At 41.7% G+C, this 26,900-nt stretch overlaps 4 protein-coding genes across 12 annotated transcripts; 1 reads left to right on the top strand and 3 right to left on the bottom strand.

Moving 5' to 3' along the window:
• Nucleotides 1–75: 75 nt before the first annotated feature.
• LOC105695773 (transcription factor E2F4) lies at nucleotides 76–3,013 on the bottom strand. 3 transcript variants are annotated; one of them, XM_012417672.1, is made up of 7 exons: nucleotides 2,823–3,013; nucleotides 2,304–2,431; nucleotides 1,948–2,218; nucleotides 1,666–1,880; nucleotides 1,318–1,427; nucleotides 1,069–1,116; nucleotides 76–882 (listed from the first exon to the last, which is right to left on the bottom strand). In XM_012417672.1, exons 1-7 carry the CDS (start codon nucleotides 2,928–2,930, stop codon nucleotides 773–775), a joined length of 990 nt encoding a protein of 329 aa, XP_012273095.1. In that variant the 5' UTR covers nucleotides 2,931–3,013; the 3' UTR covers nucleotides 76–772. The 3 variants fall into 3 exon arrangements, with proteins under 3 accessions (XP_012273095.1, XP_012273096.1, XP_012273097.1); XM_012417673.1 differs by having other exon boundaries at nucleotides 2,304–2,413; XM_012417674.1 differs by lacking the exon at nucleotides 1,069–1,116.
• Nucleotides 3,014–3,148: 135 nt separating this feature from the next.
• Nucleotides 3,149–8,925, bottom strand: LOC105695772 (transcription initiation factor TFIID subunit 2). 4 transcript variants are annotated; one of them, XM_012417669.2, is made up of 20 exons: nucleotides 8,805–8,925; nucleotides 8,572–8,626; nucleotides 8,335–8,498; nucleotides 8,035–8,251; nucleotides 7,728–7,966; nucleotides 7,404–7,625; nucleotides 7,116–7,329; nucleotides 6,762–7,013; nucleotides 6,448–6,656; nucleotides 6,139–6,378; nucleotides 5,731–5,980; nucleotides 5,478–5,618; nucleotides 5,210–5,400; nucleotides 4,914–5,125; nucleotides 4,607–4,826; nucleotides 4,368–4,533; nucleotides 4,052–4,225; nucleotides 3,812–3,985; nucleotides 3,472–3,710; nucleotides 3,151–3,309 (listed from the first exon to the last, which is right to left on the bottom strand). In XM_012417669.2, exons 1-19 carry the CDS (start codon nucleotides 8,846–8,848, stop codon nucleotides 3,477–3,479), a joined length of 3,618 nt encoding a protein of 1,205 aa, XP_012273092.1. In that variant the 5' UTR covers nucleotides 8,849–8,925; the 3' UTR covers nucleotides 3,151–3,309; nucleotides 3,472–3,476. The 4 variants fall into 4 exon arrangements, with proteins under 4 accessions (XP_012273094.1, XP_012273093.1, XP_012273092.1 ...); XM_012417670.2 differs by having other exon boundaries at nucleotides 3,150–3,710; nucleotides 3,812–3,982; XM_012417668.2 differs by having other exon boundaries at nucleotides 3,151–3,710.
• Nucleotides 8,926–9,252: 327 nt separating this feature from the next.
• On the top strand, nucleotides 9,253–17,209 carry LOC105695700 (sorting nexin-29). 4 transcript variants are annotated; one of them, XM_012417510.2, is made up of 13 exons: nucleotides 9,253–9,563; nucleotides 9,660–9,827; nucleotides 10,185–10,441; nucleotides 10,530–10,825; nucleotides 10,902–11,027; nucleotides 11,099–11,348; nucleotides 11,430–11,559; nucleotides 11,630–11,871; nucleotides 11,935–12,150; nucleotides 12,226–12,382; nucleotides 12,487–12,627; nucleotides 12,695–12,840; nucleotides 12,942–17,209. In XM_012417510.2, exons 2-12 carry the CDS (start codon nucleotides 9,825–9,827, stop codon nucleotides 12,836–12,838), a joined length of 1,962 nt encoding a protein of 653 aa, XP_012272933.1. In that variant the 5' UTR covers nucleotides 9,253–9,563; nucleotides 9,660–9,824; the 3' UTR covers nucleotides 12,839–12,840; nucleotides 12,942–17,209. The 4 variants fall into 4 exon arrangements, with proteins under 4 accessions (XP_012272933.1, XP_012272932.1, XP_012272929.1 ...); XM_012417509.2 differs by having other exon boundaries at nucleotides 9,254–9,510; nucleotides 12,695–12,834; XM_012417506.2 differs by having other exon boundaries at nucleotides 9,254–9,563; nucleotides 12,695–12,834.
• Nucleotides 17,210–20,108: 2,899 nt separating this feature from the next.
• On the bottom strand, nucleotides 20,109–26,188 carry LOC105695701 (protein FAM117B). Its single transcript, XM_012417511.2, has 8 exons — nucleotides 25,899–26,188; nucleotides 24,265–24,425; nucleotides 24,094–24,191; nucleotides 23,863–24,005; nucleotides 23,616–23,782; nucleotides 23,035–23,164; nucleotides 22,023–22,158; nucleotides 20,109–21,561 (listed from the first exon to the last, which is right to left on the bottom strand). The coding sequence occupies exons 1-8, from the start codon at nucleotides 26,140–26,142 to the stop codon at nucleotides 21,381–21,383; spliced, it is 1,260 nt and encodes a 419-aa protein (XP_012272934.1). The 5' UTR covers nucleotides 26,143–26,188; the 3' UTR covers nucleotides 20,109–21,380.
• Nucleotides 26,189–26,900: the final 712 nt, after the last annotated feature.

Genomic DNA, 26,900 nt, shown 5'->3' with positions numbered 1-26,900 from the left:
ACTTTTTCCTGACTGACATGCTATCGAAGAGCATTGGAACTTTGTTACGTATCCGATAAAACACAGACACATTGGTACTTCTGAATTCACGCTTTATCTACATCAGACTCCTATCGCAAGGAAATAAAATGCTTCTGATTAGCACAATATAATCGTTTACAATATTTCTTAACATAATTCCTAGTTCTTAACACATATTACCTAACAGGTATATACGCATCCTCACTAAATGCACAACTATTATATAGCGATCTAGAACATATTAAAAATATCGAGAATCACGAAATGTCTGAAAAGATTCAGCTTGCGATGATCACAAAAATATTATTTAATATAACTCTTCTAACCAAATACGATCGAAGAAATTGAACGATCCTAATGCATGTTAACGCTCATTGTCGATGTACACTTTACCACACTAAAAAAGAAAATAATACGAAGTTGCCTGGCAACTTCCAATTCCATGTAATATACTTTTAAACTTCAATGATCGCAGTCACGTGACATGATGTGTACACTTCTATTTATATCATAATATCTGCACATGGGTGTCCTAAAGGATTTCTACCCTTCTGTTCCTCAAAATAAATCAGGCGATGCCATACCTTCAATCGAACCTCGGCAACAAATTATAATTGCAGGTTCCGCAATGTTTGTTCATTTAATACATTGTATACTCTGCATATCTGATGCAGTCAGAGATAATGACTGGTTTGTTTCAACACGTCTCGCCGGTATATCAACTTGCTAGGGACAACGGGCTTAACTGCATTCACTTTGCTACAATGTCAAAGAGGTCACAAATTCCCTCGTTCTCACTTAAATTGAATTGGTAGTCTTTTTCTCCCGGTGGTGGACTTAGTCTTACCAAAGGACCACAAACTGAAAAATATTAGAAATATTTTTAAAATGCATGGACAGTATTTAAAATATTTGAAACTAGTTAATGTAATTTAGTGGATTCAGAAAGTGATTGTGAGTTAAGATAGTTGTTTGCAAAAAGTTAGGATCTAAGGAACTGTAAAATAATAAACAAAAAGAAAGCAGGTAAATATAGTAGAAACTTACAGTCTGAATAAAACTCGTCCAGTAAGTCCAAGTCTGTTCTGACAATGTCTAAAAATACAGGAAGCAAAAGAAACGAAAATTAAGCACCAACTTGCATATGTACATTGATAAAACTCATGCTAAAGCTTAGTCGGAACTGCTTGGAATCTACATAAATTAATGGAATAAATAAACTACATTTACCTAGGTACAATTAATAAAAACATCAAATATTAGATTAGGATGTGATGAAGTATTTTTATAATTTACCTGAGGTTATAACATCACTAAGGACTATTTTCGCTTCTATTAATTCTGGATCATCTTCGTCATCCTCATCTGACAATACTGGATCAAGTTTACTAACTGCCTTTGGTGGCCTGAAAATATATTTAATAAAAAATGTGTAAATCAAGAAACTTGATAGAGTTTGAGGCTAATTTGAACGAGGTGAAAGTGTATGGTCATCACCAAATGAGCAAGCAAATTCTTGTAGCAACTCATCCCCAAATCAGACCACTTCATACTGTCTGCTCTTTGCAGATCAGAAACACAGACTTACTGTTTCTGATGCGAAGTAGAGCATTCATGATGCAAGCAGAAATTAATAATGTATACCTTCCGACTTTCCTCTTTGGTTTTGAATCCTCCTTCTTCTCTTCTTCCTCTTTTTCCCTTTTTGTCCCCTTTGTTCCTTCTTGCAATCTCATTTCTAAGACTTTATTGTCATATGTTGCCGCTAATTCAGGTTGAATCATGTATACTTTGATTTCGCCTGAATTGCTTTTTAAAAAGATTTCATAATTTATATCCCTTTCATCCTCGTCCATTACCTAAATTAGAAATATGTATATAATTATGACAATTAATTCCAGTTTAAATAACATTCACATTACCAACCTTCATAATATTTGGTACACTTAATTGAGTTTCTGGAGGAGCTTGAATGCCCAATATAAACTCATTTGAGAACTTCTGCTTAACATCCTCATATGTAATATACGCATACTTTCGATTTACAATATCAGCTTCAATATTTTTTATGCTCTGTTGAATCCACTGTGTGTGCTTATCTAACAACTGTTCGTGTTCCTCTAGTTTCCTTAATTCATCTTTTAAGACTGTTAGCTTCTCTCCGACTTCTTGTGTGTTGCAACCAGGCCCAGCACCTCTGAAAGTAAATTCATTTAAATCATTACGATTTCCTATACTTTGAGGAAAACTGTGAATACTCCAAACAAAATAACGTAACCTACTTCCATTGAATACTGTTTTTACTCTTTTTCTCAATCAGTCCAATACCCTCCAGAACATTAGTAATATCATATATTCTCCTCTTTTGCCGTACCTCCAATATGTCGGCAGCCTGCAATGCCAATGCAATCTGAGTATTGTAAAAGCATAGAATGGTACAATAAAATTATACATTTACGCGTCCTATTATTACAGCTATTTGAATTAGAATGTAGAATTCTATTTTAATCTGTGTGCGAAAAAGATATATCTCTGTGAACTGCATGCTTAGGTTATGTATCAATTTTTTTTTTATCAACGTTTATCAACAAGTCAATTATCCCTAAGTAAAAGGTGCTTTTTGCGATACTGAAATGTATAATATACAGTAAATGGTGCAGGATGAGAAAATTAATCGGAATTGCACCTTACTTTGGGCCTTCTTTTAAACTTCCCGCAAGCCAAAGGTGGCGCGTGCCCCGCGGCAACTTAACCTAGTTTGCAGGTTAACTTTTCGTGATCGAATTTCAATGAATACGTACCACTTTCAAATCGAGCACGCCATCCTTAGCTTTTTGCAACAACGTGACAAACCTCGTGGTTAATAAGCCAAGGGATTTCTCGAATCTACTCTGCTGATTGTCTGCCATTTTTGGGACCGTTGTCAAAATTTTCAAAGCTTGCTCCTCCCTTCGAAATTGCCGCAACAGCGTCAGCGCTCTGCGCGGCGTTTTCCGAGAATCAATTCAAACTAGGACGTCAAGATGGCGCGGTCGAAACGCGAATCGATATCTCACATAGAAAAATAATCATTTTTATATATATATTATACAGATATATAAAGTAATATCTTAGTAAAGGGTTCTTCAGAGAGTTAGTGAATGAGCTTTGTTGACCATTTGTTATTTTCTGGAGTCGAATACTTTTGAAATTAAGTTCTCTTTTTTAAATCGCCGGGACGACACAAGTGCCACCAGCGGCAATTTCAAAAGGCTCATTCAAACGGAAACGTCAAGATGGCGCGCCCAGCTTAAAAAAAATTAGATATTTCTTTAGACCGCTTGTTTTTCTTAGCAGTGATATAACTTACTTAAGGATATGATAATGTATATACACGCATAGATAAAATTAAAATCTGGTATAAAGATTTTCTCCAATAAATATCTACACGGTTACAATACATCTTAATACCTAATTTAAGGAAAGACGAACTCATTGGTTGCAGTCGTGGGGTCAGGACTAGGACTCGAACTAGCCGAACTTAAAGTCTCTTCCTTCATTTTAAGATTTGACGAATCTTTCTCTTTACTCTTTTCCTTGTCTTTACTTTTATCCTTCTCTTTCTTATATTTATCTTTAACGTGTTTGTGAGCGTGTGAATGCCTATGTTTATGTTTGTGCTTCTTTTTATCCTTCTTCTTCTTCTTAGCCTAAAAATAAGAATTGATATGAAGACAAATATAACTTTCAAAATGTAAGACGTACTTTGCATATAAATTACTCATCTTCCATTGCAAAAAACAGTACTTACTTTATTAGTCGAGTCACTCTTCTGTTTCGTATCATCTGCATCTTTTTTAAACATTCCTGGTTCAAAACCAACAGGACCTTGTGTACCCATAATACCAGGAAGCGACGCCGAATTATCGCTGTAATAGTCAGCTTTTGCTTTTCCTTCCTCAGTGATAGGAGTGCCTCGGCCCTCCTTAAATTAATTACAACCTATATTATAAGTACACCAGTATTATAAGTTTTAACTGCTATTACTTACATTGTGCGATCCTGGGGGTAATTTTTGTCTCTTAGTTTCGGGGCCATATTCAGAGACATTCGTGGTTCTAGATACTTCTTTATTCGGAGACGATTTCCTCTTATTCGTTGGAACCGGCAAAACCTCGGCATCGATGACGGCATCGTGCTTAATTCGAGGTATGGTTGATTTTGACTAGAAATATTACCGTTAATTTTCTTTACAAATTAGAAAGTTATAAAATGGTTAACGATCTAGTTTTGTACTTCAATAAATGAATTCTTGCCAGTGATTCGCTTTCGTAAAAACGTTACGGATTTAAGACATTGAATCATACCTCACGTTCAGGGCTACCTTGTGGCCCTGCTCTTCTAGGTTTATGCCCTGCAGTCATAGCTGCGAGTTCAGGAATCGGTAGACAAAGAGGCCTTTTTGAGCCATACAATGTGTAGTACAGATCCACCAAATCACATCTTAATTTTGCATCATGTGAAAGCATACCACTAAAAAAAAATTGTTATTATTTTCAAGATTACTAGTAACGAGCAACTGGAGTTGCTTAGCTCGAAGCCATACTTAATGAGATTCCAAATACGGTCCACTAATTCTTGTTTATCCAGCCGATGCTTGTGAGCCCTTTCAAAAGGTGGGTTCTCCACCATCAATCGTACCAATCTATGTCGAACTCCTGGATGAGGATCCATTTCTGCCATATCTAATAAAAACTCCATGTCTTCCCACTTGCCATCTACTCTGGTGAAATCGACGAGAGCTTCGAGGGCAGCAATACGTACGTCTGTATCCATAAATTATATTTATTTATATCCCGTAAAAACTTTGAAGCTGTTGAATATAATTGCGTCATTAGTCCATTTGCATGTACCTATGAACTGCCCATAAGCAGCATACGCCCTAAATAAATGTGGATTACTCGGCAGGTGGCCAAACTTTTGTAGTATTCGTATCACTTTTAAACAAGCTACACTAACTGTATACTTGTAACACGGTAACAGTTTCTCTAGGTTCAAATTCCTCGTTACTTCCTCTAGGATGGCTTTCGTATCGATGGATAATGATTCAGCGGTGATCGATGTTCTAGAATTTGTAACAGTAAGATAATATTTAAAAATTGAAATGTTGAATCGCTATTATTCTTTTTAGAAATATAACTTCACACACCCTTGTTGAACACTGATGACAGGAGTCACTGTAGCACCAAGTGCTTCGATTAAAGCAGCTCTGTAATAGTTGTCAGAATAACGATTCTTGCTGTTATCGTTATATTTAAATAAGTCCATAAGAAATGCAAGGACCTCAGGAGGACAGATTCCATGGGCGTTCCTTAATCCAGCCATTGCCACAGGGATAGTCTGGATTAAAATGACAAATACATAGCTAGAATTTAGCTCTGAATTCTTTCTTAACAAAGCGGCAAGAAAAGGCAAACCTTTTGCAAAAAATAATGTTGAAAGTTAGTAAAGTTGTTTTGCTTAATAATTCTTCTACAGGATGCAGAGCCAAAGAGCTTCCTGAATATTGCCAGCATCGCTGGTGGTCCGGCCCATGTTGCCACCATTGCGTTAGCCACCTGAATACATAGAGAATACAGAAACTTAAAACTAGATAAACAAACAAAATATGAAGTAATTCATTATTTAAACTTAGATAAGAAATAGAAATAGTAAATAGGAAATGACAACCTTTGTCAGGCAGTGTGCTGCCCGGAGTCTGACTTTATAGTAGCAGTGTTCATTTTCTATAGTATCGGTTAGTGCCAATCGAGTGGCTGGAGTTGCATGGTTTTGTAAAGCTTCGATGGCCTCTAGCTGGGCAGTTACATCTCTCTCGTGCCTTAGCTGGTACTGCCACTGATAATCTGGTTGTTCGATTTGAACTGCACGCATCAGGGTCATGTCTGGATCTAGCCGTATCCATAAAACTGGTGAATCACTATGAACAGTTTTAAAGTTATAACAATCTATTTCCAGAAACATTGACTATCCTACAAATATTTAAAGGTTAATAATATTAATGGAAATATGTTAAAAATTCAAAGAAAATTAAACTGCAACAATGGAAACTCTGGTGGTCAAATACTTTATACTCACTCCATTGCGGAAAGATCCATGTCCACTTCTTCTCCGGTACATAATGGTATTTTCTTCTTTTTATTTCGTCTGCTTTTACTATGACACGTTATGTCAGCTTTTGCCACTGTACCTTCAATTTGGAGCGTATGTTTAAAAGTGCCATCAAGTTCTTGAATATTAACTAGCAACGGTCCAACGTATTTCCTGATTCCTCTTTGATGCGTTGTATCTTGCCGAATTTCTAACTCAACCGTGTTTCTAGGAAATTTTGTTATATTTAGTACAACTATTAAAAAAATATGTATTCTTCAAAAATAGAATACCAACCTTTTCCTATTGAACACAAAACTAAGGCTGAACTTTGCATGACCACCAGTTCTAACCCACTGATCTATGAAGACCGCCATATCTTTACCTGTCACTGTAAATATGGCTTTTGTGAAAACATTAGTACTGATCAACATATGAGTCCAAAGACCTGAATCAATTTTTTGTTGTGCTGCATTGGCGGCCAGTGAAAGCTGCTTATTGAACACCTAGAAGTCAAATCAAAGATGTGCCATGTAATACAGAACAGTAGTTACGTTAAAATAAAACCTACTAATACTTAAACTAATCAGTAAACATGGCAGCAGACTTACTTGGAGTAATAATTCCTGACCGATCCTGTGCTCCAGCATCCGAATGACTAGATGTGCCTTTTTTCTAAGAACTTCAATGTATTTAGGAGACATTGTATGCAAATTTCGTATTGGAAAATAAAATCCAGGATCAGGGACTCGTGGTGCAGGGGCTGGTGTGTTGGCTGAAATTGGTAATGGTGCAGGTGGTTGCGAAGGATCTAGTATTATACCTCCAAATTGCTCCTCATACTTTACCACTTCTTGTAGTTCCTGTAAACATTACAGAAATATTAAAAAAATAGTATAACGGCATCAATCGTTTGTATTGTACGAGTGTTAAATGATATTATTTTAGTTTAATTTTACACTTACTGATTGAATCCATTCTCGATACTCATTATTGCCAAAACACTTCTTTGCATATAGTCCAGTTAAATATGTAGAAATACCTTTTGGTAACCAGGTATCAGACCAGTTTTGCATTGAAATAAAACATCCAAAGAATTGTTCCGCTATTGCCTGGGCCATTGCTTTCTTTGTTATGTATACTTGATCAATAATTGCCATTGAATGGAGTACATTGGTACTGGACAAAGAAATGGAAATGAATATAAGAAATTATAACAGCAAAAGAACACAGATCATATTACATAAACTAACTTTAAAATACTCATTGTTGAATATGCATTGATGTCTTCATCTATTTCGTCTACAAAAACTTGCTTGTAACAAGAATATGGGTATCTGTTAGAAAGGGTCTCTTCATAGAATTCAAATGCTTCATGCACGTATTGCGCTGACACTTTCAAGGATGGTAGAAGTTGAGGAAGACAAAAGTGTGTAACCTCGTGCATGTATGGGTCCACATATATTTCAAAAGGTCTGGAAATTATATGCGACTTTATTACACAACATCGTGATCATCAATTTTTAAAATTATTGATTAAACATCAAATAAATTTTGTTAGAATTTCATTGTCTCACCCAACAGCTAGTGCAATATTTGGTGCACATGCAGGAGTGTTTAATACATAGTGGAATGTTTTTCTTCTCATATCTGGAGTATATACCACTTCTACGAGATCTCCGCAAGACACCGCTGTCATTGAATCATCCACTGTAAATTCTAATTTCCAGGTACAAGGCTCTGCAAAGCTATCCACACAAGGAAACCATAATCTTGATGAATTTTCATAGCTGTAGGTATACATATGAGCTCCTCTCTGCAAATTTGAAAGACATTGCGGTTGACTTAATATGATGATTTTATATTTGTGCAATATGAAAATACCTCAGCTAATGTTCCTTCACAATTAGGAACAACAAAATGAACTCCACCCTGAGGCTGTTCCAAAGAGAACTCAATACTAAGTCGTAGTCCTCTTCCTTCTGCTACCAAATGAGATGCCTCAGGTGGAACTTGTACTACCAGTTCTCCTGCATTATTATCTGGATCGACTTTTTGTGCAGCCGCCAGATGAAGATTAGAAAAGAACTCTAAGGATCGTCTATAGTGAACAAAATAAAAATACCATTTTTTTTACAAACTTGTTATTTTTGTAAATATTGCCATAACATGAACTATATTTACTGTTTGTTATCGCCTTGACATATGTCTAAGAATGGATCAAAGTACTGAAATGGTGCCTCGTAAGTATCATTTAAACATACTCTATATATTCTACATTGTTTTGCATTAAGTTTAATCAGTCTTAAGTTATCCTTTAATGGGATAATGGTTAATTCGACAAATCCCTGTAAAATAATAAATAGTAAGGTGAAGAACAAGTTAAGAATTATTAACAGAATGATAAATATTGAGTCTTACGATTATACTTTTCCGTTGAAAACTGATACCAGTAAGGCTCACAATTTGATGAGCTGTAATGATTGAATTAAAATAAGACCACACATTTAATCACGTATAAAACACTTATCAAATAATAATTAATTATTTTATAAAATCGAAATCCTGATACATAATAAACATAACCTCAACAACCGATACAACTATGAACACGTAAAATTTAGATCTTCATAGATTTCTAATTGAATACTTATAGCTTAAATGGTCTGCTATTATCAGCTGTTCGTTCCTTCTTCATGTTTACTTAGAATTTTTCAATTTTTGTTTTTAAATGAACTTTTCCGTTTATTTCACCATTTTCGAAGCATATTTGTATACTTTTCAGAAGCTTAGATCATAAATATCTAGACCTCGCATAGCAGTGGAAGTGGTGTTCATATGAATGTTTCGTATTTTCACCACCAAAAAAGTTCCGTAATACCGTGAGCTACTCATTTTTCACATTTTCGCTCAATTTGCTTTACGTAATAGATCCCCTGATTCAAATTTACTGAAACTGGATCTGATAAATCCCTTATTTCAAGTACGATGGAGACGTAGTCAAGACAACGGAGACATAAGATTTACTGGATAAATCCCGGATTTAGAATTGCAGTGGAAACGTGCTCGTTGTGAGTCCAATGTTGTGTTTCACGGTGTTTCACGGTCTGTGGAGAAACGGGTCGGCTCATAACCTCGCGGAAAAGAAAGATCGAGGGCAAAGCAAATCCGCCCCTCCACGGAGTTCTGATTTCATTCTGTTTCATTCAGTGTTCGCAGCGGGATAGTTTTCCTTCGGTCTTTTATAGGCTGGCACTGCGCGCTTTTTTCTCACTGACAAGGAAATTAGCTGAAACTTTCATGTTGAGTTACGGAGCAACAAGATTACATCTTTCGCCGTTTCAAGACGAATCGTCTAAGGTACCATGTATCCAGAGTGAGCACTGAAGAGAAATAAAAGGATCCGATTGATGGTGATGAATTGCAAGATTTTCCTACTAATTTCGCGCCAGTGTTTGTCAGTCTTTTGGGAGATGGTAAGGTAGAAATTACATGTTTCGTCGTTGCAGAAGGATCATCCGGATTAAGAGCGCGTTTGTTAATAGCGTGGAAGAATAAGCGGATTTTATTGATGGTGATAAACTGAAAATCCTTCCCAAGTTACTCGTCAGCAGTCATGGTTTGTTAAGGACGCACCTGCAGAATTCTTTTTCTACCGATTTACGTTTTTCCCAATGGTTAGTATTTTGATGTTATTTAACCGTTAGCCGTCATCCGATACTTTGCCATGAGCTTGCTGATAACATGCCATCATAATAAATTATCAACTTGAGAGTGTCAGATGTAAATTTATGTGGATGGTGGGAGTCATTGTCGGCGGAATAATGAGTCAATGCTAAACTTGATATCTATTCAAAACAAAGCAGTGGGTGTTCCATACCGGACTTAAACCAGGAAGAAATATTAGTTTGGTCTATAAATTGTGGATTTAATTTTATTTTAGTGATTGCAAAGTAACCGTTAATTACTCCAAAATTGTGCTTGAATTGAGAGCTTTGTTTTAGCACTCTTATAATGATGGTCATTTTTTACAGGCTCTTCGAATGTCTGCAGTAGTGCCAGGGACGCTTAACTTGATAGATAATGACTCATGTAATCATGCAACTGATAGACAGAAATTACAAGAAGAGCTCTTAGCAGCTGCTAAAATGTGCCATGTCAGATTCGGGGGACGTGGGGAATTGGCAACGGAATCTGACGCATGCGTCACACGACTCTGTTGTGTGTTTGAACTGATTTTTAGTCATGGTCTACGTGTTAATCGCCTTGAGAAACTTAACTCTGCGTTAAGGTATAATCTTTAAAATTATGTAACTAATAATAATTCTGAATGAATTTATTCATGTAGAAAGTAACTTTAATACTTTGTTAATTTATAGGCATGTTTCTGACTTAGTCTCTGGTGGTAAGTCAGGGAGTGGACCCGATATAGCCTTTTGGCCTTGCATACGCGAACAGCTTACATGGCATGAACAAGAGCGTTTCAGTATTCTAAGAAAGGTTCATACCGACTATGGCCGTGGAAGAGCATGGCTTAGAGCAGCTTTAAATGAGCGATCGCTAGAACGCCATTTACACGCTATTATTGATCCAGAAACTCTCTCACCCTTTTATGAAGACTGGGCGTTTTTGCTTGATCAAGAGAAGTCATCTGTACTTCCAAATGTAGCAGCAGGCAAGTTAAACTTACAACGATCGCATGATTATTGTAACCGTAAACCACAGTTACTTCTTACTGATTGTCTTTCTAGGTCTTGGAACTATTTTATTTGCAATTCGTATTGACAATGAGGACCTCGATGACCGATCAGACATAACAGAAGTTAACAGATGCAGCGTTTCACAATCTGAGCCCATCATTTCTTCGGTACCATCAGGTATTTCCAGTCAAAGAATATCTCACGTTATACAGTGGACAAAAGGTGAAAAAATGATTCGTGTCATTTAGGTATTCGGAAATCGGATCATGAGAAACGCAGAAGAAAGGTCCCAACTCACATAATCTCGTTCGATAATGAAAATGAAGAAGGAAAATTCGATGATGCAACAGTATCTGTAAGTGCACCTCCAACATGCCTAAACTCTCCAACAACAATGACAGTTAAAGATTCCCCAACACCATCCCCGATGACTGCACAACCACAAAGTGATACTACTGTTGTGGTCTTAGACGTGAGACCAGTTACTTGGGAGAGAAGGTACGAAAGTGTCTAAATCACTGTCCGCATACATTATATTGCAAAGCATATTGTATGAATTTCTTTCGTCACAATTGTCAGTGAATCTGTTGAAGAGGAAAGAGTTCTGACACCATTAACAGACATTGGTAACACCGGTGGCCTCGTTCCTGTATCACCTCTAGACCAGACTCTCGATGACATTCTAGTTAACGGACCTACTTATTTAGACGTAAGAATGCTAACCTGACAAACTAAATACATAATCCTGAAATGATAAGTAATCATTAAACCATTTTTAGGACACGGCAGAAATTGCAGAGCCAGCAATGGAAGCAACCGAACCTTTTTTAAACCTAGATGTGAATGTCGATGCCGAAAAATTAGACGTGGACGCATTGAGAGTTCAATTGTTAACTATGACCGAAGTCCTGGAACAAGCCAGAGAGGATGCCGTCACCAGTAGATTACAGCTTGCCCGATTTCAGAGGCAGCATCAAAATTACCTCGAACGTCATGAACTACAATTACAGGCTTTAAACAGGTACGTCACTCGATATTTCTTTTCCTCCAGTCGATATTTAATCGATACCCTTTTAATCGCCAGAGAAAACGAGCTTCTAAGGCAACAGCTACGAAAATACGTGACAGCGGTGCAAATGCTGAAGAAAGATTCATCCTCTCAAGGAACGACCGAGGACGACCAGGCTTTGGACTATCACAATGAATCTCAACAGTATCAGGAGAAGTTGATCCAGGTTGCAGAGATGCACGCGGAACTAATGGAATTCAACTCTCGATTGACCTTGCAGTTAACGACTAGGTAAAAAATGTACTAAATCTTGCTACCAAGATTCCAAGACTTCCCTAAAACATTTTGTTTAAAAAAAAAAAACAGAGATAGGTTGGTCAAACTACTCCAGGAGGAACTGGAATGTCTTCGGGGTCCACTGGGAGAAGATGGATTGTCTTCCGAGCCCCCATGCTTCATCCACATATGGATTCCATCAGCCTTCCTCACTGGCCAAGCTTCTGACATTCATCACGTCTATCAAGTAAACAACTGCTCCTTTTTCTAAATAAATTTTACATATTAAACTCTCACGAACTAAATCTTTGCAATCCACGTCCAACAACCGGTCTTTCATTCGCTCTGCAGATTTACATACGCATCAGAGACACGGAATGGAACATTTACCGGCGTTACGCGCAATTCCGTACTCTCTATAGAGAGTTGAAGAAGCACGACACGATCGTCAGGGCGTTCGACTTTCCGCCGAAGAAGACGATAGGAAACAAGGTATCCTACCGTACGGATTTTTTCCCCCTTTCTTTTCAAACAATACTGACGGTAAAACGATCCATAGGATGCAAAATTCGTGGAGGAACGGCGCCAGAAACTGCAACAATGGCTGCGAAGAGTGGCCGGTCGTTTGGCGCAATGTTCCCCTGCATTTTCATCGCGACCGAGCAAACAGACCCTGATTACGCTGATGCCTTTCTTTGGGTAAGTGTACGTACCGTCCCATGGAAGGACCAATTAGAAATCATCTGTATGGGGAAATGATCGAGGACTTTCCTCGGGAAATATTCTACAAGCGGTTTCGTTCGCAGCGACCTGCCTAACGCCGAGGACTCGAGGAAGAAGAGCGACACGACGAGAAGTGCGTTCTCCTCTTCCCCACAATACATGGGTTTATAATTCTAAACACCCCGATAGACAATTTGTACATAACGACGCAGTATTTCTATCCGAATTGTATATACTTGTAAGGAATGAGTAACGGTGTACACAAGTGGTGCCCGTGATTATACACGCGGCCGAGTGTCTTCACCGACGTGACCGTCGGACGTATCTCTCGAAGTGCATCTCGAACAATGTTAATGTACATACAAAGTATCATTCCTACGAGCCTCGACATGTAGAGAAATTAACAATTAAAGGCTGGCCTTTTATCCAAGGAATAACAGAATTATTTCCTAAGATCAATAAGGAATTGTTAATATCGTTAATTCGAGCTCGCGTCTCGTCTCGATTCAACATCTTAAACAATTTAATAATCACCCTTAACTGATAACGATAAAAATCCATGGCATTGATAAGTACCGGACGCGCGAGTACGGGAGGAGGGGGGGAGATGACAAAGAATGTTTCGAGATTTTATTTAAGTAAGGCGACTTACTAATGTAAAAAGGTACACTTTTCTTCACTTACACTGTATGATAAAAATAAGAGTGCGCATTGGTAAATTCTACCGGAACCAGTACGTTCGTCGTAATGCTGATAAATAACGTTATGGAAGAAAAAGAAGAAGAAGAAGAAGGAAGAAAAAAGGAAAAGAGACAACAATCATACAGGCGATTTCAAGACCCCTTTAAGCGGATCGCATATGTTCGTTATCCATTTCGTTTCTCGTCCCCCCGCGAGAGGGCGAAGCGAAAACGCGCGTCGGAGGAAACCAAGAAAGAAAAGAAAAGAAATATTCCTTTTCTCTTTCCGCCGTTATCTCTTACAGATCGTCGCATCGAACGTGCTCGACGGAGACGTACCCTTACTTAATAACGCGGTCGGTTATTAAAAAATAAGAATATATATATATATATATAAACAAAGAGAAAGGTTCCCTTTTCGCCGCAATGTATTCTCTTGTACATAGGATATATCGGCCGCGTAGTCGCGCAGGTGGATATAAAAGAAACTATAATACTTATATTACACCACGCGACCGGGATCGCGCGATATTACTTCCCCCCTCTCTCTCCCTTTCTCTCTCTCTCTCTCCCCCTCGCCCTCTCCTTTCCATTCCTTCGGAGTATTTGAGTATACATAAAGGGTGATCCTTACAAAGGTGGCTGCGAGTTCACGTCGCGTTTTTAGCCTAACTTAAAGATATAGTACAACTATACATCGTGTCGCAGCTTCGGTACGCTAGGAAAAGGAGGCAAGAGATATCGAAGAAAAGGAAACGAGGAATCCAAAGCGCGGAAAGTATAACGAAAGCGGTACACTACTTGGTTTCCTAGATTGCGTCCTTCACCTTTCCTGCGCGAAGTGCGCGCGTGCGGACGTACTTTTAAAGATAAAATAGTAAAAGAAAAAAAGAACGAAGGAAGAAAAAGTCTCGCCCTGTAAAATTGCGCGCAGAGAGGCGTAGAAATTGTACGACGCTATCGGGCCTTATCTCGCACGCGTCTGTAATTTGCGTAGGAAAGGTCGCTTAGATGTTTAAACAGAAAACAGAAAAAGGGAGGAGCAAATTGGAATAAACCGAGGTTAACATTAACGACGCCGAGGAGTATCTTCGTGTTCCTTCTGTTTCCATCTAGCGCGAGCGATCGAATATTTCCTCCGTCGCGCCATTTTGTTTTCCTTTTTCTTTTACGTATACTCTCTGCGATGGGAACAAAAGAAAAAAATAGATTCTGGCCGATCGAAATTTAATCGTCTCGGGCGATCGACGGATATTAGCTGTTCGCAGAGAAAGCGAGTCGATTTTTTTTTAAGTACACAAAGCGAGGAGGGAAAAAAATAACAAATCTATGGCGGCGATTTTACGGGGAAGAAAAAAGAAGAAATAATACAAAGTAAACCTCGGTATTCGCATTGGCAACTTCGAGTACACCCGGGACGTATATATATATATAAACATATTTATATATAAACGCGTGGCGATCGACGGAAAAGAAAAGAAAAAAAAAATAGAAAAAAAAATAAAGAAATTCTCCGCAGGATCTTCCTCCTCCCCAAAACCGAATACTATACAAAGACCTAAGAAGGACGAGTTTGTAGAAGCGTGTCTTCACCGTAAAAATTTTATTTCGCCGGTACAGTGTACTCGTTAAAATTATCCTTACTCTTAGTTAAGTTACCTAGAGAACGAAAAAGAAGGAAGAAAAAAAGAAATAAAGAAAAAGGAAAAGGAAAAATACGAATTGAAAAGGAAGAAACGTAGAATCAATCACCGACAGAGCGGATCGATCGGCGAATACTTTCGACGAGTCGAATCGCGACGCGTTTTTTTTCTCGTGAGACGATTTTTTATATATATAAAGGGGGGAGAAAAAAGTGTAAGCGGAGAACGGAATAAAATGATATACAAACGGACAAACGGAAACGATGCTTTCTTTCCATGTACGCACGCGTAACGATTAAGAGATATTTGTACTAAAAGATCGCTTACAACAATTGCGTCGGAAATACGGCGCAATTTTCTCTCTTTCTCTCTCTCACGTTCACTCTCACTCTCTCTCACTCTCTCTCTCGCTTTCATCATCCCGAAAATAACTATATCCTCTTTTGTAAAGACATAATTCATTACCGTCGATGGCGCGACTTGGAGTTGCCGAACGTAATATTCAAAGTACGGATTGTTACAATGTGTGTTCGTGTGCACGCGTATATATGTATATACGCGTGGTATACGTACATATTACACGTAAAAAAAAAAAACAAAAAAAAACGATTATCTCTATTTAACACCTCGCCTTCGTGCCTCTGCGAATCCCTTTATTTCTCGCCCCCTCTCTTTCCTCCCTTAACCCTTCTCGCTAATAATTGATACCTCTCTCTGTCACTCTCTCTCCCCCGAGTCGACCCCACGACCGACGAAAGGCTTTGATAAGCTTGCAGTGATAAGCGACTCTCCTAATCCGACAAAGTAGGGACACAGACACACCGGGTGAGCCTCGACCGACACTTCCTCGTTCCTTTTTCCACCTCCACCCTGAGAAAAAGAAAAGAAAAAGAAAAAAAAAGAAGGGAATTCATCGAACCGAGGAGACATTTCCTCGACAACAGTACCGAAGAAATATCTCTATTGATTCAAGGAATAATTATTATATCACTCGGATGTTGAATATTTGAAGAATGAATCGAATGAATCCTCGCGATCGCGAATGGACGTTGCATCCAATTTATTCAAGTTTCAGTCTAATTCGTCGAATCGACATATAAAATATTTTCTTGATATCACTTCGAGGAAACGTCTCCTTCGTTCGACGACATTTTTTTTCTTCTTCTCAGTGCAGCGGAGTTCGGATTTTCCGGCCCCCGGGAAACTCCTCGAGAAAGTCCCTTAAATTATGACCACAGGCATACACACTGATTCACTCGACTAATTTCGATTTAGCCCTAGGACGGACTAGAGGAGGAATGTTCGGAAAAATGGATTTTTAAATCCCCCCCTCGACAAGGCCCGCCTCGTTCGCATACTTTACAGGGATTCGGTCGGAAATCAGCCCTGCGAATCATTTTCACCGCTCTTAACCGAGAGAATTTATTGATTCATTGCCAGAAGAAAAACAAAAAAAAAACCCCATTATTTCCGCGTCCCTATTTTGCGTAAAAATGGCGTCGAAGAGTCCCGTGAAATTTTCTCCAACGATACAGTAGTATAATAGTTCACCTGTAAAGTAATAAAATAAAAAAAAACTAACGACATACCAGGGGCCGTAGAAATAAATTGCACAGGACTTTTCGACTTCATTTCTGCCGATGGCGACATATTAACCGCGATCACGAATTCTGACCCACCCTGTGCATATATATATATATATATATATATACACAAAAGTTATAAACATACAAGACACGTAAATCGCACTGCAGCCCGGAATGAAAAAAGCGACGAGACGAGTGATTTCATGTGAATTTATTACAAAACAGTGAATAAAAGTCGTATTCAAAATCGTCCAGAAGTTATATATAATATATAAAATTTCTCACGGTACTCTTTATACAACATACAAGGCGTGTGTGTGTGTGTGTGTTTTTGTGTGTGTTTGTGTCTGTGTCTGTCTGTCCTGAGATCACTGAAAAGTCGGAGCCTGTTAATATAATTCTGCCGAGTTGTGCGATTCCCTATAAAAACAAAAAAAATCGGCCACAACCACGAACGCCCTCCCCCCTCTTCTCTCATTCTCCATTCCCTTTTCATTGCCAAGTATCGGAAAAAAAAAAAGAAATGAAAAGGTATATATCTCGCGACGACACATCCCATATCTGGACAGTCCTAGGGTTAAATGAAAATGTAATAATTGACATGATCACTCTGCCGTTCTGAAACCTGCTCAGATCTGATTCCCATTCCCCGTTCCCTCTCCCTTTCTTCCGTTCCCTCACGTCCTCTCTTAGATATGTTGATAATGTACCGAACAATAGGTCGCTCGAGGATCGCTAAAATGAGCCGCGGGGGGTATAATAATAATTCCTAATCACCAATCGAGGTACCATCCCTTCCTAATTTCCTCTCTCTCCCTTTCCCTTCCTAATTTAGAGTTAATTTCAATTTTGGATACATCCAAATAACAGGTAACCTTTCCCTCACTTCCCTCTCTTCAGCAGTCTTCGTGCCGCGTTACTTCGTTACTCTCTGATAATCGACAACAAAAGCTAACGATAATGATAACACATTATGCGAGCGTGCACGGAGGTTAAGAGGGCCGGCTCTCTTCAAGATGTCGTTCCCCACCTTGAAATTCCGTAATTACATTTTTCTTCTCTTCCCACATCTCCGGATGTAACTCGCATGAGTACTCGTATCGGTACCTAGGTACTTCGGGCACTGCGATTAACTTCCGACTCCCTTCAAGGTGTCGTTCCTCACCTTGAAATTCCGTAATTACATTTTTCTTCTCTTCCCACATCTCCGGATGTAACTCGCATGAGTACTCATATCGGTACCTAGGTACTTCGGATACTGCGATTAACTTCCGGCCCTCTTCAAGGTGTCCTTTACCACATTGAAATTTCGCAATTAATTTCTCTCCTCCCACATACCTGGATGTAACTCGAGTACTCGTTACCGGTACCTAGGTACCCCGGGCACTGCGATTAACCTCCGTGCACCCAGTGGCACCTTATGCCACGCATGTTAAGGCATAAATTTCCTAGTGAGCTGGTTCACAGAGAGCATAGACCAGTCTGCCAGGTACTTATGTGTTAACATCCCTCTTAATGCTGCAGCTAGATACATTACAATATATGACAGTATATTACTATTGTGTGTTGGGAAACAGAACAAGAAAAAAAAAAAAAGAAGAAGAAGAAGAACAAACTCGCCCACCGGCCCCCCCAAGGTCGAGCACCCTGAAGAGGCCCTCGCCCTCGCCTCGAACGATACAACTAGAATATTATCTCGCAAGGGGAACACTCGGTCCGTACGTGTATGTGTGTATGCATTGTATGTACCGTATGTGTGCGTGTACACGTGTACACCGAAGGCCAGCGAAAATCAAGTCGGATTCGCCGAGAGCACAGAAAACGACCCTCAAAAAAGAAAGAAAGAAAGAAAGAAAGAAAAAGGAGTTTACGAAAAACAAGAAGATCAAACCAGCCCCCTTTTCTCGACATTACCATCGACGTTGTACATCGATCCGATCGAGTTACAGAATTATACATTTTCGAGCAATCGGGACCCTCGATCGGGTCAACGTCCAATCCTGGTTGCTCTCTCATCGGGGTCTAAGTACGCTAATTACACTCTGGACGACCAAATTCAGTCTTTGATTTTTTTTTTTCCCTAGACAAAATTCTAATAGTAACAATTCCCCCCCAGCGATCGAATTATCGGGTTTTGGTATCCTTTTGATTAATCGACGTCCCCATTGAGGAGACAATTAAAACGACGTGACCAACAATGAGAACCGGCCAGAAGGGTCACGTACTTTGTTTTCCTTTCTTTCTAACAATTCCGCGGTACGACCTCTTCCTCTTATCATTTTCACTATACAAAGCGACAAGGCTATTCACTGTAAAAAACGAGCTTTACACAAAGCGTCTACGACTAAACAATATCTCCAACCGATACTAGTCTCTTAACAGGCTATCGATACACTGCCAATATCTCATTAACCTAACCGTTAAGTGTATATCTACAACGGAACGTTGTAACGACACTGAGCTTGACAACAGTTCGAAATAACTCGGTACAATTAACGGTACGAATAATACTTGTTATATAATCAAATTCATTTTTTCCGTAACTATACTCGATACGACTACCGTTTAAAGTCAATTGCGCGTTCGTAAAAAAAAGGGGGGGGCGGGGGCAAAAATAAGAAAGAAGATAAGAAAACCCTCGAGGCAACTCGTAATACACCCTACAACTTACGCCATAATACTCGTTAATTAACCGTACATGAAGCGAGTCGACTCGCCGGTCCATTCGCACGCACCGTTAAATAGAGATAGAACGACTAATAAATACGCAACGTAAGTTAAATTACATTCCTCGGTAAAAAATAGAGAATATTCCGCGAGACGCGTCCTTACCCTACGAGATACGATTTCCCTAACGACTAATTAAAACATTTTCATAAAGGGGAGAAAAAAAAAAGAATAGAAACAATGAAAACCTACGGAAAACCTCAGAAATGACGAGACAAGGCTCGCCTCGTCGATTAAGGATCCTCGAATTATAACGCCTTCTTCCATAATCCGTCATACGCGTCCTTAAAATAAAATTTAAAAAAATATAAAAAAAAAAAAGGAAAACATTTGCCAACAGATTTGATCGTCCAAAGTGTGTCTACCTGAAGAAGAGTTCCTTTCGGAGTTGTATTCACCCCTCATTCCATACGACATCGCAAAGTCGTCGTCCGACATTTCATCAAACATTGTAAAGTTCGGCCCGATGACTCGAATTTCGATGAGACATGTCGAGGGGGGGGGGGGGGAAGCAAACAAGACATGTTAACAATTAATCCCCGTGTAACCGGCGAGCGGGCGTCAGGATTTGTCGCGTTAATTAATTCAAGGGAAAAAAAGAAAAAACCAAAAAAAAAAAAGACAAGGGGATGAATATATGCAATACACCTATGTATACATAAAATAACATACAAGGTCCTAAAAAACGGATGGTCGTACCGGCTACGAGGTCGGCTCGTTCGGGAAGCCGTAAGGGTTTGTCGAAGAAACGCATCTACCAAACGGGGGCGGGGGCGGGGGCAGAGCTGCACTATTGTGGGGTTAGAGGGGGCAGGGGCACGCATCCCCGCCGGTCCAGTCCAGGGCCAACTTCCTCCTCCCCTCATCTCCCTCCGCGTTAAATCCTTAATACTTTGTTCCTCCTCCAGCACTTGTCGCGCGTCTTGACCTCGCACACCTCTCCCTCTCTCACACTCTCTCCTCCCCGTCGTAGAAAACTAAAGCCGTCTGTCTCTCTCTCTCTCTCTTCCTCCTCTTCCTCCGCTTCGCCCTCACCGTCGCCTCTCCCCTTTAGCACGTTTTAGAGCACTAAATTTAGAATACACAATTTCTCTCATTAGTCTTTTGTCCCTGTAGAACACAATGTTTATTCCTAAACGTTGTTTGTTTTCTTCTTTTTGTTTCTCTCCCTCTCTCTCTCTTTCTCTCACTCTCTCTCTTTCTTTATATCTCAGTTATCACAAATTATTGTTCCTCGTACATTTCCCATCCCGCCGTACCTCCCTCGGTCCTCCTCCCATTTAAACGTTATCATCTTATTATCCCCCGACTTTTATACCTATTATTAAATGTTAATATTAATATTATTATTGTTCCTCCCGCGGTTCCTGACCCCCGTGTTCCCGCCTCTCTCTCCCTCTCCGCCATCAGGGGGTGCCGTCGAGGTGTGTCTCTTCAGGGTGATCGCCCCCCCGCGAACTCTGAACACTGGCCCGAACCCCGCGGTGCGACACCCCGCGGATGGTCCAGGGTCGTTCCTTCCGGTAACTCTGTTTCGTTTTCAACCCCCCTTTCCTCTTCCTCTCTCTTTCTCTCCCTCTCTGTGTGTCCCTTTTCCTTCCACATCCTTTATCCGTCACATCGCCGGGTATATATCTTTTGTTTTGTTTACGTGCCTTCGTTTACATAACCGTAGGTCTCTCCCTCCCTCTTCTTTTGTCACCTCCTTTAAATCACTTTCCAGCCACGAGGTTGTTTAAAAAAAAATATATATATGTTCGTGTGTGTGTGTGTACAGGTCGTGTCCGTGTCCGTGGGTATACGTGGGGTGTGGATGTCCGTGTGTGTGTATTTATATATTTACCGATCGGCATTACGCGCGCCACGCCGTAGAGTACAGGGTGGGACTATGGATTTGGGGGAGGAGTAGGCGGTGTCGTGTGCGACGAGGGCGACGCACCGGCGACCATCGTCGGGCTGGCCGGCTGCTGTAGTGGCAGGAACGCTGATCCCAGGCTCGGCTTCAGCTGGAATGCTACGCACGGCTTCGGACAGTAGTCCAGCTTGCTCAGGTCTATCATCGGTCGCCTTCGGGAGAACGAAAGGAACGTTAGCGAGAGCGGCCATTGTAGTGGGGGGGAGCGACGAGTCGAATTAATTCATCGTAACACTGCCAATTACGAGTCTGAGCTCGAGTTTTAATTTCTAGTTGAATTGTTTTCTTTCCTAACTCGCGCTACTCGATTATACTAAGCCACTGAAGCGATTCGAGCAAACGAATAACGCGCGTCTTCTTGCACTTGACTTGCATTCGAGTTGCAACAGAAATGACTCGAGTCGACGACTCGATGGCGATCAAAATGGCCTAAATAAATAAATAACGCGTTTTTACCCTCTTGACTCACATTAGAGTTGTGACAAAAAAAAAAGTGACTCGAATTTAACGGATTGAAACTTCCGACTCGTCGCATCCCCAGCCGGACTCGGATGACTCCAACAAAGATGGGACACTTCCAAGTGGACGCGAACGACACCGGAACGATCGTTACCTGGCCTCTTCCACGAACTTGAGGTTGACCTTCTCACATCCATCGGGGGGTTCCCTAGCGAGAAACCTGTTGATGTGAGGAGACGTGCCCAAACGCCCTTCCCTTTCCTGCTCCGGCGTCGAGCCACGGCTTCCACCTAGAGATTAAATGTAGGGCGAATTAAATACACCCGCGACACCTTAATGATTACGCATTCGCAACGAATCCGAGCAGTCCATGCCTCGTCACATCCTCAGCTCGAGGTCTCGCATACCCCGTGGAGGAGGTTCATGCTTCTCGCATGTTGAAAACAATCGGTTAACCCGTAGAAATAAAAATTATGCCCACGAGTCAAGGGCCAAGGCCAAAGACGCCATCGCAGACCGCGAGTCTATCAAAGCCATCGACTTGCGGCCGATTGCCGTTCAACTATTGATCTCGTCCGCAATCGAGGAGTCGAATTAACGGAAAACGTCGCTACGTGAATGATGAAGACATGGGTTAAAAAAATAAAGAAAGAAAAAAAATGAAAAACAACCGAAGACGACGTTCGTCGACACACTGGCAGCATGCGCATGCTTCGGGAAGACCGGACGTAGTACGAGGTGTCGACGATGCGAACAAACAGGCAGGTGACGGAGATAAACAGGTGTGTCGTAACAATTCCAGGACGAAAACGGAACCAGGGTGACAAGAGGTAAGAGATCTGCTGCCACATGGGAGGCCAACCTTGTGGGAGGTCGCTAGGCGGACGGGAGGCATCCATAACACCGGGTATCAGCGGCGACTCTGAGTTCCTAGATGGAGGGCCTGTTTGATAAGCAGGCGCACACCATTGTTAGTCGGTTACTCGATACACCGTACGCATATCGTGGATTCACAACAATTATGATAAACCGCGGAAAACGTTCGAGCTCTGGTTGATCGTATTTAAGAGCCCAGCGATTAAAAGGACCGTTCGCGACGTAATGTCGAGACGTTCGCGTAGCTTCGGGCTCGGTACACGAAGAGAGTGCCGAAGATGTTGAATTACCTGAAGAGTACGAGCTGGAGGGAAGGTCGGTAGCTGGAGTTTGCGTGTTTACGCTTCGAGTGGCCCTCAAAAGGTCCGCCAATGGAGCTCGGTGTCCCTCGGGTGTCATCTGCTCGCGATATCTCGCGTACTAGAATTTACAAAAAGAAAGAAAACGTTTCTGCGTGTTACGCGAGTCATCCTTTTGGTGATCGATTTCTTATGTTCCTTATGAAGTAAAGAGAGAGAAAAAAAGAATAAAAGCGTCGGCCATGTGGGCGATTGAGCTATCAATTGTCGGAGCACCGAGTGATTTGGACCGAGTTCAAGTAACGTAGTGACTCACATTGAATGAACTTCAGGGTTCTATATAGGTAGTTTCTTTAAATACGATCAAGGCCAACGCCACGGTAAATACTCCTTGGACGTGTGGCCAATTAGCGCCATTGAGATCGATAAATATATAGGAAAATTATTACAATGGTTTAGGGCACAGCACGGTTACTTACTCTCAACTGAGTTTCATTAGGCACAAAAGGTGTTGGTAAGAAAAAAATAAATCTTCAGGGAGGAGAAAGAGGTTATGTTTGGGTATCGCTTACCTTGTCTTCGACAGGATGCTCCGAATCACTTGTTTGGGCTGTGGACTTGAGCACTAATCCTTCGATCTCTTGATTGAGCCCTTCGATGGAGGATCGCATAGGTGGCCTCATCGGTTTCACTGGTATGTTCATGGGGCTCGCTTTTGTATTCAAGCTGAACTGGTTGTCTGTATATGGTTATTGCACGTGTCATTTTTTTCTTTCTTTCTTTTTTTCTTTAATATCAATTTTATAGTGCTCTACTTACGCATGGGTGTTTGCGATGCAATACTTGGTAGGAGTACTGTATGGTCTCCCGGAAGGGCAGGTGGTGGTCCGCTGGGCATGATGAGTCCGAATGCAGCTGTTCTTTCCCTACTGCTCGTACCTTCCTTATTGGTACGCTGTAATCTATATTTGAAATTGATATAAATAACATTGGATATAATTTCGTTTGCCTAATGTACTTGACAGAACAGCGAATAGTGACATGCCGTACCGATGCCTGATGTACTTTTCCAGTTTCTCATCGGTAGTGGTTTGTTCCGGAGGATGACGACCATGCATCTTTCGTGGCTCGTTGGACCATTCCTCGGTCTGGAAAATGTACAGAATTCAAACAACGATGATGGACCACTGTCCGATGATTTGTACTTAGAAATCATTTCACCTGAGTAGACTTGTCTACCAGTAAGAGACTGGTGTGAATATAGTATGAATCACGGGGCCATTGTCCCTTTAAGTAGATTGTGTCCAGCGATGCTGTTCGGCGGATATTTTGACTGCCGCTTAAGCTTTCGCTGCAGCGACCACTCAGTGTTTTTGATTTGGCTGCAATGAAAGAGGAACTGCAATTAGCAAACAAAATACTGCTAAAGAAGTGTCGATTACATTTCATGAATCACTTGCGTGGGTAAGGAAAATATAAACCACAACCGAGCTAAGAATATGATGTTCGGCTGCCAGATTTGAAATAAATAATATAACAAGCATTATTAACTATACGCTAATTCAGTAGTGAGTCCGGAAAGACATTATAATTTTAAAATAGCACTGTTTTTTATCAGTCAACCGCATTGACAGGATGCTCTATCAATATTGCCTTTCATTATTTTTTCAAAACATTCCAAGTAAAAGAGATTAACTAAAAAATTAAAGCTTATGATAATTAAACAAACATTGACATGGAATACATACTAGAAAAAATGTGGCCGATAATCAAATGCATTCGTAGCTGTCGTACAGCACTGAAGACTATTTCAAATGACCATTATTAATAGAGTCGCTCATAATAGCCCGTTCCATGTATATACACAATGAAGTATCGTAGTTACTACCGTGACACGCACAGGTCATGAACGAAACGCTCAAGGCACGGCCCAGGGATTCCAACCATATTTCATTGGATGCCGTTAACAGATGTAGCAGCGGCTATGTGTACTTAAAATCTCGTTTTCCAAATCATGACCTTGAACATTAGGTATTCTCTCCTTAAAACTATTTTTACATAAATCTATTTGTAAACACAAGTAAATTTATCTTCCATTAAAAAGTTAAGTTTAAATTCCTAACGTCAAGTTAACGGCTTCAAGAATGCTTTCATGTTACCTTAAATTTAAGACCATCCAAGTAATCGGAATGGATAAAGAATGAAGGCATCCACACCCAATCGAGAGTCCTTACGCTCCCAAAATTTCAAGACTTAAATGTCTCACTTTTTATCAAGATCAACATATGCCTCAATGTCTACGAACACATAAAATCCATTATCTACCCCCCCAAAATATTCAATTTCTCTAGATTTTAACCTCTCATCCATCGATCGACCACCCCATGCACCTAGTATCGTACCGCAGGATCCTAAAGTCGATTCCTCTTCTGGACCACTAATAGTTACAATAAACTAATCGTAAAGCATTAAAAAAAATCCCCCAAAAATTCCCCTGAGAGTACATTTCACCCCTTAGCTCCACACCCAGAAGAGTCCTCAGAATCCAACCCCTGCAGCTGCTACACCGAGTCCCCCAAACCTTGGAATTACCTCTCCTTGTCCACGGTTCCATCGAGCAGCATTCAAAAGCCGTACCTTTTTACTCAAGAGTTAACAGAAACCGGAGAAAATCGTGGCCAGAGTCCGTCCTCTCGGAGGATCCAGGGCGCCTGGAAGAACCTCTCCAGCCGGGCCTACCCTAGCCGCGGGCCTTAACCTGTACGCCATTCCAGCGGTCGACGGTCGCCTCCTGGGGGCGGCGGTCGGCGCGCAGGGTCGGCCCGCTCGGACGCGTCCTCCGCGTTCGTTCCTACCTTTGTAGGAGAGCGATCCGGGACTCCGCTGCCCCGAGGAGGAGGAGGTCTCCGGAGAGATGCGTGCCCGCCACGCGTTCGCGTTGGTCGGCGAGACGGTCGGGCTGTTGCCGTTGCTCTTCCTGAGGTTGCTGGCCTGTCTGCTCTGCCTGAGGAGCGAGCTCACGGGCAGAGTGGCCCGCATGGGGCCCTGCTTCGCCGTCGAGCACGGCGAGGACTTTCGCACCCGCTGGGACCCCGACATTTTGTCATGTAGACGGACGCGGCGCGCGGCGTCTCGGCGTCGCGGAGGCGCGCTGAGCGGCGGCGGCGGCAGCGGCGGCGGCGGCGTTGGCGGTGGCGGCGGTTCGGCCGCCGTTCCTCGCGGCCCGACGTCGGCGGCTTCCTCGAGGTCAGACTCCCGGGCGTACTCGGTTCACCCTGGCCTGGTCGACGGCGGTCCTCGGAGTCCTCTGCGAGCAGGTACGAGGAGGGACGATGGTCCGCGGCGGCCGCGCGCGTCTTGTCATTCGCGATGTTCTGCTGGCTCGAGCCGCGAGTCACGTGACCGCCGCGCCGCGCCGCGATTGGTCGGTTCCGTGAGCACCGACCAGGCGTCGTACTACGCCGGGCCGCGGGGCCGCGTTCCATTCACTACCACCGTAGCGTCGCCAGCGTCTATGGCCGTCTCGCTCGCGCGGGCCGCCCTCTCGCTCGCGCCGGGACCAGCCGGGACCGCGGCAGTGACTCTCCCCGCGCGCCAAGGTCCGTGGACCCGGCCGCGCGCTTTCCCTTGGATCGCGCGCGCTCACGGGCGCTTTCCGTTGGGCCGCGGCTCGCGATTGGTCGAGGCGGGCCCGCCCCCTCGACGCCGCCGGGACAGGGATCCTCGCGTCTCCCCGTGCCCGCCACTCGTTCGTCTATCTTAATTCGAGTGTTTTATGACGAGCGGGGCTGCGCTCCGACGCGGGGCTCCCTCGCCGCGGCGATCTCCGCCCCGAGCCCTACCGAGATCGGCCGCCT

Source organism: Orussus abietinus, unplaced genomic scaffold, assembly GCF_000612105.2.
Source record: "Orussus abietinus isolate OABI.00-Male unplaced genomic scaffold, Oabi_2.0 scaffold33, whole genome shotgun sequence".
NCBI lineage: Eukaryota > Metazoa > Arthropoda > Insecta > Hymenoptera > Orussidae > Orussus > Orussus abietinus.
The sequence above is the reverse complement of the archived record's forward strand: the minus strand, read 5'-3'. Positions and strand labels throughout refer to the sequence as shown.